The sequence below is a fragment of the Telmatherina bonti genome (assembly GCF_933228915.1).
Source record: "Telmatherina bonti genome assembly, chromosome: 14".
Lineage (NCBI taxonomy): Eukaryota > Metazoa > Chordata > Actinopteri > Atheriniformes > Telmatherinidae > Telmatherina > Telmatherina bonti.
Window position 1 is genome coordinate 14,831,437 of NC_136612.1, and position 12,663 is coordinate 14,844,099.

Genomic DNA, 12,663 nt, shown 5'->3' on the forward strand with positions numbered 1-12,663 from the left:
TATGTCCATCTTTAGCTGATGTAACAAGAAATATTATTTAACAAAGACAGGGCTACAAGGTGAAAGATAAACTGTATTTTTTGTTGGAATAAAATAATTCCTGATAATTAAAGGATTATTAAGGCATAAACAAGCAGGGTACAAGAAAAAATAGAAAGGATTCCCTCAGATTGCAAGGAAATTATCATTAAAGTAGAGGAAAAACTTAAAAAGAGCATTTAACAGTAAAACAAATAATGAAACTGGTCCTTATAACTGAGCAGCAATCAGAAAGTAAGTTTGTATTGTGATGAAACATCCGTTTTAAAAACTACCTAGCAATTTCCAGTTCAAGAATAAATAAATAAAAGAAAAGAATTCCCAACAACTAATAAAGCTCAACTTAAACAGAACCAGGCCACATTTTTATGAGGTCAAATTTATATCCAGCAACCACACATATTTAAAGCATATGGGCTTCACACATTAAATCAAGACCAGACACAATACGTTGGAGGGGATTAAAACGCCTTCACGTAAACTTGTAAAAGTTCAGTTACACAGTCCTCATGTGCTCAAAAAGAATTCCCTTGTTTTCCAGAAACATCCAGTAATAGAAAGTTAAATTCTCCAATTATAAATGACTGCTGATGGCCAGCAATTCAAGCCTTTGCCAGCCCCTGACTGCTCTCCTCCTCCGATTTGCTATTGTTTTGTCACATTGAGGGTTGCTCTCGTATTCACCAGAGCACCTGGCTTTTTGCACAAGTGACGGCAGCTTTTGTTGTCTTCGCCGTCTACAGTCAACCCGCTGCTTGTCGACCGCATGTACGCTTCAGTCTTCTTCTTCTGCTCCTCACAGGCACAGAAGTGTGGTGCTATAGTTCGGTGCGAGAGCGGGAAATACGAGGGCCTTTTCTGATTTCTTTCCTCTTCTCCTCCTTCCTCCTCCTCTTCTCCTCCTCCCTCAGGATTTTCTGGAAAGCTTCTGCAGTATGAAGAACCTAAAGCAGGTGATATTTAATAATTGTTTTCTCAGAAAGACAGTATGATAATCTCACGATAAACATCTGTATTTATCACTCGGTGATAAATGCGCATATGATTCATTTTACTCACATCGTCTCTCTCTGTGCGGTATGGGTTTATAAAGTCTGGGGATTTCTCAGTGATTCCCAGCTCCTGAGACATCTGAAACATGAGCAGGAAAGACAAAATAGAAAGAGAAAAGGGTTTAATAATTTCTTTAAGAAGCTGAAATACAAGATTACTGTGGCAGAAATGTGCACTGAACACATTTCAGGGTGCAAACCGCTGCTTGGACTGAGAATTAATCCACTTTCTAATCCTCTTGCTAAGGTCACACAATAATCCTGCAGCGGTTTAGTTCATTAACCAACATTTTAAATACAGGAAACCTCTTTATTTCCTTTGTTGCTCCTGTAACTTTCAACTGCTACAATACATCATGGGCAAATATTGTGACCACTGATATATTCTGCACTGACAGAGAAGTATGAGCTGGCACCAGTGATGAATTGTACGATATCATAACAGGTGACTGTATTATCTAGTGTTTCTCTTAAACTGTGGCATTGATCTGTCATTTTTATACACTCGTCTCATTCATATCTGTGTTTTATGTCGCAGTGCATCACTTTATTGCAGTGTTTCCATATTTTTACTGTATTTCCCTGCAGAGAAAACCTCTTAGGTCATCATGCTCTGATATTTATGTCTGTATCTCGACTGCAAAGGATCTGCTTGGTTAATAACCATCAGCAGATAAAAATGATGCATCATCTTATCTCACATTTTCTTCGAGTTTTGCCTGCACAAAAATTACAAACTGAACTGAGCCAGTGTAAAACTGCAGCCACATGTTGAAAGAGTATGGAAGCCCATTCCTGCTGTCAATTAAAAAAAAAAAAATATATATCTCATTATTTAAAGTCATAATTAACCCCTCCATGCATGCATTAAAAAAAAAACAATGCAACAAATTTTAAATACAGTATTTTACCTCTGCAGACATATACAATACTTTTTTGTTTATTAGTGATATTTTGAATTTATTTGATTTATTTAATGAATTCTATAAAGTATAAAATATTTTATCAGAATTATATTATATAAATATTTTTAAAACTAAAGCTAAATTATTTTCTTTTCCTATTTCTCACAAAGGTAAACTTGCATAATTACAATGTATCCATTTATGTTCAGTTATATCATATATTTATTTAAGTAAATATAAGTGGTAATGTATTGTAAATGTTTTGTTAAACATCCACTGAAGTGGTTTGTTTATAAATATACCATTCTTATCAATATGTAGGAAAAAGCTTGTAAATAAGTGTCCACTCTAATGACCACCATGCATGGGAGGGTCAGGAGACTCAGTTGTTATGAGAAATCATTTCTGATAACAAATTTGTTTAGATGGAAATTCATTCATTCATTCATTTTCCGAACCGCTTATTCCAATTCAGGGTCGCGGGGAAGCTGGAGCCTATCCCAGCTGGCTTTGGGCGACAGGCAGGGTACACCCTGGACAGCTCGCCAGTCCATCGCAGGGCCACACAGAGAGACGAACAACCACTCACACTTAGATGGAAATTATTGGCATTATTTTTGCCGTTGTTGCAGTTGTGTAGGGTTTCATTAGTCTTATCATAAAGCATTAATGGCTTCCTAATAAGACAGATAATGACTATAATAAATCCAAATCAAATGTTTTTCAAAATAATTACAAGAAAAAGCTTCTAAAGTAAATCAAAGACTATGTCTCTAGTTGTTTCATTATCCTAATAAAAACAAAAGTAATTATAGTTTAGCAGTAAGAACTGCTTTTTTAAAAAAAATATTTAATGTGTGAGAGAATGTGCTGAAAGGAAAGCAGGATGTATCATAATAATCCGGGAATCGGTCTGACAGCGTAGCAGATTGTGGGCTGCAGTATCGGTTCAGAGGGATCGTTTCTGCTGAAGAGGAGTTTTGATCACAGAAGCTGCTGTTCAATCTGGTCGGAACGTCTTCATGGAGATTATTAGAAAGAGCTTTTAGTTCAGTTGCTGGAGAGGTTTTTATAACTAGTGTTGGCATAATGAGCATGTGCATCAGCTGATACTTTTTTTTTTTTTCTAAATCAGCTTTATCACACGTATCTTTGTTCTCTGGTTTTGACTTGTATTCCTGAAGAGTAATTAAATGCTAATCAAATAAAGTTGAGAGTAAAAAAATTCCTACAAATGGGACCGTGCTCGTTAGTGAAAGCGTGGCAAACGCTTGCGCTGTGAAATAAACCCGTCCTGCTATGAGCAAAACAACCCAGGCTGAAGATTCCTGTCTTCAGGATTCGCATTACAGCGTTTTAGCTAAGTGACTTTTCCAGAGTTTAAACCTCCACTTTACACACATTTCAAGTTGCCCTATGGCTCTTAGTTTTATTATGTGTCCAGACTAGAATATATCCAATCACTGACATGCTAATGTGGTGAAGGCAGCTTATTTCCCATCAGGCTTGTCAGTGCACATGTACCATAACACTGCGTTTAAACTAGGAACTAAATAACATAATTATTTATACAAGTTTGAATGGGAAGAATTCATGAATTGATTATTTGTCAAGATATTTTGCTAGTCTGAAACATGCATAATAATTATCATTTGTAAACACGTGACTATGAAAGGTGCATCAGTGAGGTGGATCGGGGATTCAGTCTGATTTACAATCCATGAATATCGAAGCTAAACACTAATATTGGTTGGACACAACTCTAAACAAAAAAATCTTAATTATCAAACTAAAATGTCATAATTATGAGATAGAAGGTGATAATTATGAGATAAAAAGTCCTAACTCTTGGAAACTCATTATGATAAAGTTAATTTTATCTAATATTTACTGTAGATCTCAATGACTTTCTCAAAATAATGACATTGAGTCTCTTAATTATGACTTGATCTCATAATGACAACTCTGAATCTCATAATGATTCTGCTCAAAATTATGACTGTGAGCCTCATAATTATTAGTTTAAACATTATCATTATAAGATACTTTGTCAATACATTCAGTTTACAAGTAGCAGGAATGAGTTTCCAAAGAAAGCGTTCCCATCAACACTAACAGCGTCTGAACTTTTGTAAAAGTTGTCTCTTGATCGCGGCTGTTATCGACAAGTTATGTGTCATAATGATGTGGACTTACAAGTGTGAGCACATGTTGGTGGGCTCCTCCTGTAAAAACTCCTGTCTGGTTGCAGAAATTCAGCCCCCAGCGCAGCAGACCACCCCAGTCAGCGTTTCGGTCGTAGTAGTGGTGGACGATACGAGGAAAGCGCAGGGCTACGTCGCCAAAAAACGCTGTATTCTCCACGACATGGGAATAAGCTGTAAAGACAGCAGAAAAAACAGTGAGTTCATTTTATCTGTTTTGTGGATATAAACAGAGGAAATAGCTGTTGTTCACTAGACAGACGGACAATAAAAATGGAATGAAAATAATAAATTTAAAAAAAAAAAAAAACAACTAAAAAATAAAGAAAAAAATATTAAAAAAATAAAGAAAAAAAACTAAAATAAAAAAGGAAATAATAAAAAATAAAAAGAAAATTTAAAAAATAAAAGAATAAATAAAATAAAAAGGAATAAAACTGAATCATACCTTCTTTGATCTTATCATCCATGGGGAAGGGGTCATCGGGCTGCATGTTGGCCGCCACCAGGACCTGTCTCGAATCCTCCAACACCTAAATAAACAACAAAAAGCCTAATTTATCTCAAATTATGTGCTGGGAATAAAAAAAACAGCCTAAAATAAATATATAAAAAAGAGAATTGTAACCATGTCAGCAGCTTTGTGGAGCTGGATTTATTAACACAGTGTTACTTTGAGCTAATGCTAATTATTCCCATCATATGCACAACAACACTCTCTAGCCAAAGATATCGACTGAGATTACAGTCAGTGTGTCATCAGTAAAGCACTCCATCTCATGCGTGCACAGAGTGCTACGGAAGTGCTGACAATGTTTTTCTGCCACTGAAGGTTGCTTAAGCTGGGTGTCCTTGTGAGGTACATAGATGCATTGATAAGCGTCCGTGGGGAAATGGAGGCATACTGTAAATCAAAGCTACCAGTTTAATGCCGGCGAACGGTGCTCTGAGAAGTCTGAATTACCATTTAAATGAGAGCAAACATAATGATGAAAAAAGCTGGATTTGAAGCCTTTCAATCTGTGTTGGGTTGTAAACCTTCTTATCTCTAGAAGGTTGAGCTCTCAGAACTTTGTTTTCTGACACTACGGCCTTGTGTGTGCATGTGGGAGAACGTGTACAGTACCTTGAAAAGCCCTTTGAGCATGATGTCTATGATCTTGTACTGCTGGTTGATGTCGTTCAGCTCTACTAGATTTTTGAGAGCGTTCAACTGATCTTTCCTCTTGGTCTCAAACAGCCGCTTGTCTGACAAGGACAGGTCAGGAGGATACGTGCACAACACATCGAAGCAACTTGCAGAAATTCTCACTTTGCACACTCATCTGTCACAAAGTTAACTACAAAGTGACTCTCAGCAGAGTGGACACACACACACACACACACACACACACATGCGTTGGTGCATTACGCAGCAGAAGGATACAGATCTCCAGGTTGGAGTCGTGTCGCGGTCTGTGCGTGTCCGAGTCTGCCGAGCTGAGGGCGGCAGCAGCGAGTGCCAGGACCACTGCGCTCACACTCCGCATGATCACCAGGGGGTGGCAGAGAGGCACTCTTCTGAACACAAGGAGAATGAGCCATTAGACAAATTAAAAACCTAAATATCACCACAGAATTGCAGGATTTCATCGATTTACATCCCTATAACACATTTCAGCTGGTATAAAGATTTCACGATTCATTAGCTGATTTTTTTCCTGGTAAAAATCTGCTTAAAAGCTCCTCTTTGATTTTGGATATCCGTATAACAGAGACATGCTGGAGACAAACAGCATGTTTCTGTTCAAAAGAACCCCTTATGTGCCCTTTAAGGCACATCTGATGTCTGGCACTTGTTTAATCCCTAGAGAAACTTTTCCTATCTCTGTACAAGCCTCTTGCTCTCCCCCCCTCACCCTTTTCCACTGTTTCTCTACAGAAGGAAAGAATATTTCCACTGTTTCTCAAACATCATTTTCCTTTGAGAGTTTTTAGAAATTTAAAAGGGATTTGTGAAAGTAAAATCTAAAAATAGGCACTACTAAAAAGGAAATCTGAAGGTTTTTTTTTTTTTTTTTTTTTTATTTCAGAAAAACAAGAACAGAAAATAGACATGGCTGCAGGGAGGGACGAAACAGTTTCAATGAAAAGCTACAAGATATTACACACATAACCCATGCATAATTTAGCAGGGGCTCCATCATTTAGACTATTCAGCTGATGCAGTGGGCAAAGAGGCTTGGAAGGGGCTGAATGGCGAGTAAGATTATGGGAAAAGGGGTGAGAAACGGGAGCCAAGAGGTGAGTGGACGGGCATGGAAGCTCTTGGAAAGAGGGGACGGAGGAGCAGCGGTGAAACAACAGCTTTCCTGGTGAATATTTCATCTACCTTTATCAAGGCACAGATAGGAGAGGAAATGTGTGATAGGAGGAGGAGTGCCAGGCTGTGGAGGAAGATAATGAGCACAAGGGACTTGATTCCTTCACTAACTGAATTAATCTTTACGAGCCAGAGAGCAGATTTTTTGAATATGAAGGACTAGGAAGTCGGCAAATGTCTCAGGGTGTGAATGTTAATTTAGACTGAGTGATTCCCCCTGAAGAGTCCCACTGAACTCAGCCACACGTTCCTACACATCAGCTGTACCTCATCAAATTGCTGATCATGCAGACAAACAGCAGTCATTGTTTTGCCCTTAAAACTCCCCGCTTTGTTTAACAGCTTCAGATTTAACACACACCCTGACAGATTTGTGGCAGCTGTTCAAAAACTCTAATTTTAGAAAAGATGTCAGAATATTCCGACTTAGATGTGGATGTAAGAGATTTGCACGTTGCAGCAGCTATTTCTGCTTCCTCTCTGACAGAAGTCTCTCGTGAGAAAATAAAAGAGTTTAAATTTTCCTTCACTCAGCAGAAACAAGCCTTCCTGAAGACAACCGGGTGTTTTTGAGACTGTCATTTTTAACCATTTTCAGGCTTTTGAAGAAATGCTCCACTAAATATCCCCAAGTGCAAGGAGAAAAACTCAATATTTCTGTGCAAAAGCCAAGGACGGAGGGACTCGTCTCCCCTGTGGCAGCAGCCTGTCGGGTTATTTGATGCTCCTGTGTGCTTCCAAGCAGGCGGCCGTGTAGCTCTGACAAATATTTATGAGCAAAAAGGTTATTGCCGCTGGCACAGTTTAACACAGTCAACACATACTGTATATCCAGCAGCTGCCAATGTTTCCATGTAAAAAAAAAAAAAAAGGGCAAAGTGCTGAGACTTTAAGAAGTAGTGTAAGCAGGACTTAAACAGGAGATCAATCATTTCTAATGTGGCATGGGCAGCACAGAAATGAGAGTCTAAACACAGCCATTAGCAGCTGGCAGCTCGATTTACACAGGAAGTCATCGGAAAATCTTCTGGTGAGGCTATCGGCTCTGTTCTGGCCAGAACTGTAATGGCTGTGACAGATCGTTTCCAATGCCCCTTGAAAATGTTGCTTGTTGGCTCAAAGCGATATCAGACCTCCAACAAACACACTTCTAGCCATCATGTTCATACATCCTCCACACTTGTTACTTGAGGTGTAAAACAGGATTTTGCAGGATGGTAAATTTAACCCAGCTGCTCTCTACAAAGTTTCCCTACATGAGCTTTCCTCCAGCCAACCCACTTCTATTCAGACTCTGAGGTGGGAGTGCCTGGTTCAGATTTGGTCTCTCCCTGTGGCACTTAAGTTGGCGTGATGTGCTGGCCATGTGGAGGGCTAAAGGAAGCGGAGTGCTTGCTGAAATCACACAAACCCACATTAATCTCTTGCCTGTAAATTTATCTTTTTTTTTTTTTTTTGGCCAACAGCCTCTTGGGGCACAAAGGATGAAGTTTGATCTTCCTGTGTGGGAGATCCAGGTTTATCAGTGATGTAAACCACTGTCCAATTGTACTGTGAAGGTGTTTCTGCTCCATTCTCCAATTCCCTGTTTTGCAATTATATTAAATCAATATCCAATAATCTGTAAAGCATCATAAAGAAATTTTCTGCTTCTCTAGTAAGTAGAGAACAAAAGAGAAAAAAAAGGAAATAATCTTCCATGAATAGTGTCTAGTAATCCGAGCTGACCCTTGATGTGATCACAGCTCCAGAGAGGATGGAAAAGCAAGATGCCAGTCTGACAGCTGGATGAAGTGGATCCTGTTTCCCCTCCGGCTGCAAGCCCACTGTGGGAGACACAGCTTCAAGGGCTGACATATCTTTCTCTGCTTGCATACGAGAGGCTCCCCCTCTGTCATAATTCATGCAAAGGTAAATCCACAGACATGCGTAATGGTGCTGATGGTGGCTGAGTCTGGATAGACTGGATCATTAAATACAGATTGCTTAATTGATTACGTGTCCCCCTCACCTGATCCCAGTTTCTAAAAGCATTAAATACGGACAGTTGTTTGGATTTTGAGATGGAAATTAAAAAAAAAAAAAAAAAAAAAAAAAAAAAACATTTTTATGCAAATAGCAACTCTGCAGTAATACAGTTGCTCAAACAAGACTTCCTCAAAGGTTCCGATTTTGAGAGTAAATCAGAGATTTCAAGTCGCTTCCCTCCGCGATTGCATCTGTATGCCCCTCTGGATCCACCAACCAGCGGCCAGTGGATCCAGCCTGGACATTACAACCACGCAACTCGAGGTCCACTCACCGTGTTGTAGCGAAACAGCAGCGCGGAGAAAGCGGCGACCAGCCAGGCGGCGTTTCCTCCACAGGAGTGCAGTTCAGCCTTTATATGCCCGCTCCACACGTCCAAAAGTCAGCTCACCGACCAGGAAGACGATCTAGTCCTCCAGATCCTCAGGTGACAACAGCAGCCGTGCTTCATTTACATGCGGCTCTCGCTGCTCCACTCCACCAGCGCCACGATCACACCGGCTGGCTTGTCTTGGACGAATGACAGCGAGCGGGCGCTAAACACGGGGGAAGGATGTTGTTTCCACACGGCGGACTTAGAGGGAGACACCAGGTCAGCTTTGTAGTTTGCCTCTTCCTCTAAAACCCAGTTTTTCTAAAGTTTTTTTGAGCAAAGATACTTTTTTTCTACTGAAAAATAATCACAAGGCAAATAACAAACCAAAATAATATTTTTAAAAAAAACAACAACTTATAAGTCAATCATGACAAAGTGTCTTGAATAGAAATAAAAACAAATAAATAAATGATAAAACAAGAAAATGGTATTTTTAGGTCTTTAACGCTACTTTACTGGGCCTGTTTGGATGAACATAGTACTGCTTTTTAGACCAGTAAGGTGAAATTGGGTAATCTTGTACCACGACACAGTGGTTGAACAACACTGCTCTAAAATGTGCTTCTGGCTTTCACATGGAAATTACATTTAAATACAATTACAGTAAGTAAGTAAATAAATAAAACATCTATATGCGAAGAGAAAAGCTCTTCAAATTAGGAATAATGCCACTGAATTTGTATCACTAATCGCAGTGGTTTCTGCATTGTAGACCCTGATAGTGACTGTGGTTAAAAGTGATGTTAAAAAGAGCTGGATTTGCACATGAATGTAGCTTTGAATCCAAGATGAATCCAAGAGTTATTAGTAAGATAAAAAAAACAAAAAAAACCACCATCAATTCAACATTCCCATTGGTAGTGTGAACAATTTATTAACCCCTAAAATGCCTGGTACCTATAATCTACAAGCAAATCTGCTGTTTTTATAACACAGCCTTTCTACTAAACGATTAATGTTGTAAGCAAACATAAACAACTTTTGTTGTAGAACATTTTGATGCTGTAACATAAACAGAATGAGCTGCTGTAGGAGAGCAAATACCAAAGTAATAAAAAGATGTTAATATTAAATGAATAATGAAAGAAGGGTCACTTATGAGTCAGTCACTTCTAAAATATCTGCATCATCTTGTTTTCAGAGCGAAGTCAGAGAGACAGATGGACATATCTCCAGCACATCTGAAGAAAAGAGTTAAGAAGCAATAAAGCAAAGTGAAAGAAAATGTATACATCCAACATGGAAATTGTTTTGACAGAAACTGTTATCCGGCTTCACTTGAATGTGTCTACAAGCAAAAACAAATCCAATGCAAAAGAAGGCAATACACTGTAAATTATAAAGATAAATTGAATAAAATACTTTTCATGTAATAAAATGAATATTTATGCAGAAAAAATTAAATATTAAAAGTGAGACATTTTCATAATTCATGAAAAATATCAGTCTATGTTGAAATTCATTGCAAAAATGTGTTTAAATAGATTGTGACGGGGTCAACAAAAGGCCGGTAAAGTAAGTAATACATTTAAAAAAAAGGGAAAAAGGTCTTACATGGCTAAACATGAAAGAGCACCTTAGAGAGGCAGAGTATCTAAGTATTAAAGATAAGAGGGAAAAATCCTCTCCCACAGATCCAACAACTGGTCTCCAGTTTCTGGATGTTTATACAAGACATGATGCTACACAGTAGTAAACACGGACCTGTCCCAACTTCATGAAAAGATGTTGCTGCTAACAAATACAACATGTGACAAAATATTTAATCAAAAAGTAAAATGTCTGACTGTCAGCATTTGGTAGAATTTTTATGTTGTGAATATAATACTACACTGTTCAGCACACAGGTATGTTTTATATGTAATACTACTCTGTTCAGCACACAGGTATGTTTTACATGTAATACTACTCTGTTCAGCACACAGGTATGTTTCATATGTGATACTACCCTGTTCAGCATGCAGGTATGTTTCATATGTACTACTACACTGTTCAGCACACATATATGTTTCATATGTACTACTACACTGTTCAGCACACAGGTATGTTTCATATGTACTACTACACTGTTCAGCACACAGTTATGTTTCATATGTGATACTACTCTGTTCAGCACACAGGTATGTTTTATATGTACTACTACACTGTTCAGCACACAGTTATGTTTCATATGTGATACTACACTGTTCAGCACACAGGTATGTTTTATATGTACTACTACACTGTTCAGCACACAGGTATGTTTCATATGTACTACTACACAGTTCAGGACACAGGTATGTTTCATATGTACTACAACACAGTTCAGCACACAGGTATGTTTCATATGTGCTACTACACTGTTCAGCACACAGGTATGTTTCATATGTACTACTAGTACAGCACACAGGTATGTTTCATGTGTACGTTCCAGAGACAATGTTTGTTGGAGGTGAGATGTAGTTCTTGTATGGATGGGTACACGTTTAGGAACATATATGCAGAGATGTACAAAGTAGAAGTAGAAAGCAGAAGTCCTGTCAGGCAGCTCTTTCTAACCAGTCACTAAACCAGGTGAATTTAATTAGCTCAGCTCCACTGCAGGTAGATGAGCCAATTAAGTGAAAACACCTAAATGCACAGGTAGATCCAAAAACATGGCAGGACTTCTACTTTAGTTTTACTTCTACTTTATTTCACCTCTGCATATATGTTGTGTTTTGTGCAGTTCAGTAGTGTGTACACATTTTCTTCTCTTCTGTTATGGATACAAGATGTTCCTGGAGAGACTGGGGTTACAGCTCTCCACTGATGTCTGTGTTCCAAGAGCCTCCATCATTTTCCCCACTCTCAGCTTGTCCTCCTTTGTTGGCAGTGAAACACTGCTCTGGATCTGAGTTAACAAAACAAATGAATACTTTTATGATCTTTATGAACAGGGAGAGAAGAAACATGCTACATAGTGGCAGTGTTGGGATTAGAGGTTATTAGGCACAGAACATGACAACCACAAAACATAATATTTAAAGTCCCTAATGTGACATTAAGCCATCATACACAGTTAAAAATACCAATAAACAAAATCTTTTTCTTCCTCATAATTACCATGTCTCTGCAATTCTCTCGTGTACAGCAATGTATGCAGTCTTATACTTTTTAGCAGTGTTTTATATCATAGGTTATATTGGAGACAGAATGTGCAGACATTGTTGCAGATGATACTTCATGTTTGTTAAGATCATTCTAAGTACACAGCTGAGCTCCTGCACTGTCTGTGTTTAAGGATATGGTCTTTTGAGGAAGAGATTGGTAAAGAAACACCAGTGTTAAAAAAAAAAAGCACTGTTCAGTAATTGAAAATAGCAACATGGGAGACAGAAGGAGAATGGAGTGGAAAGAGTGGGCTGAGAATAATTTGCAGCAAAATGAAAAAGAGGAACAGACCTAAGAAACTGGAAATTGAAATGGCAAAGGAAAGCAATTGAAAAGTGCAACATTTATGCAAGAGTGAAAGCAATACGGGTGGATGACACAGTGTTTGGTCAGGGGAAGCAATCAGAAGTCTGCAAGTATCAGATATTTTGAGAAATCAGGTGTGCAGCAGAGGAAGCAGCAGCTTTGCCTGTCTTAACCCTTCACAGTTGCCACTGGTTCTTATGGATAGTGGATATAAAAAGTGTAATGAGTGTCTCGTCTTTTCAACAACCACTTTTCCATG

The 12,663-nt window shown here is 38.5% G+C and overlaps 2 protein-coding genes across 2 annotated transcripts in view; both read right to left on the reverse strand.

The window, feature by feature from the left end:
* Positions 1-54: 54 nt before the first annotated feature.
* ccdc134 (coiled-coil domain containing 134) lies at positions 55-9,084 on the reverse strand. Its single transcript, XM_079252743.1, has 7 exons — positions 8,865-9,084; positions 5,627-5,760; positions 5,327-5,448; positions 4,649-4,733; positions 4,193-4,374; positions 1,099-1,170; positions 55-983 (listed from the first exon to the last, which is right to left on the reverse strand). The coding sequence occupies exons 2-7, from the start codon at positions 5,727-5,729 to the stop codon at positions 858-860; spliced, it is 690 nt and encodes a 229-aa protein (XP_079108869.1). The 5' UTR covers positions 5,730-5,760; positions 8,865-9,084; the 3' UTR covers positions 55-857.
* Positions 8,302-12,663, reverse strand: part of mei1 (meiotic double-stranded break formation protein 1) — a gene marked incomplete at both ends in the record, with an annotated part of 73,734 nt that continues 69,372 nt past the window's right edge. The window contains 4 exons of the mRNA XM_079252684.1: positions 8,302-8,388; positions 8,865-8,955; positions 9,046-9,126; positions 11,717-11,838. Of these exons, the coding sequence (XP_079108810.1) occupies positions 8,302-8,388; positions 8,865-8,955; positions 9,046-9,126; positions 11,717-11,838 (381 nt within the window). The remainder of the gene's footprint in view (positions 8,389-8,864; positions 8,956-9,045; positions 9,127-11,716; positions 11,839-12,663) is intronic.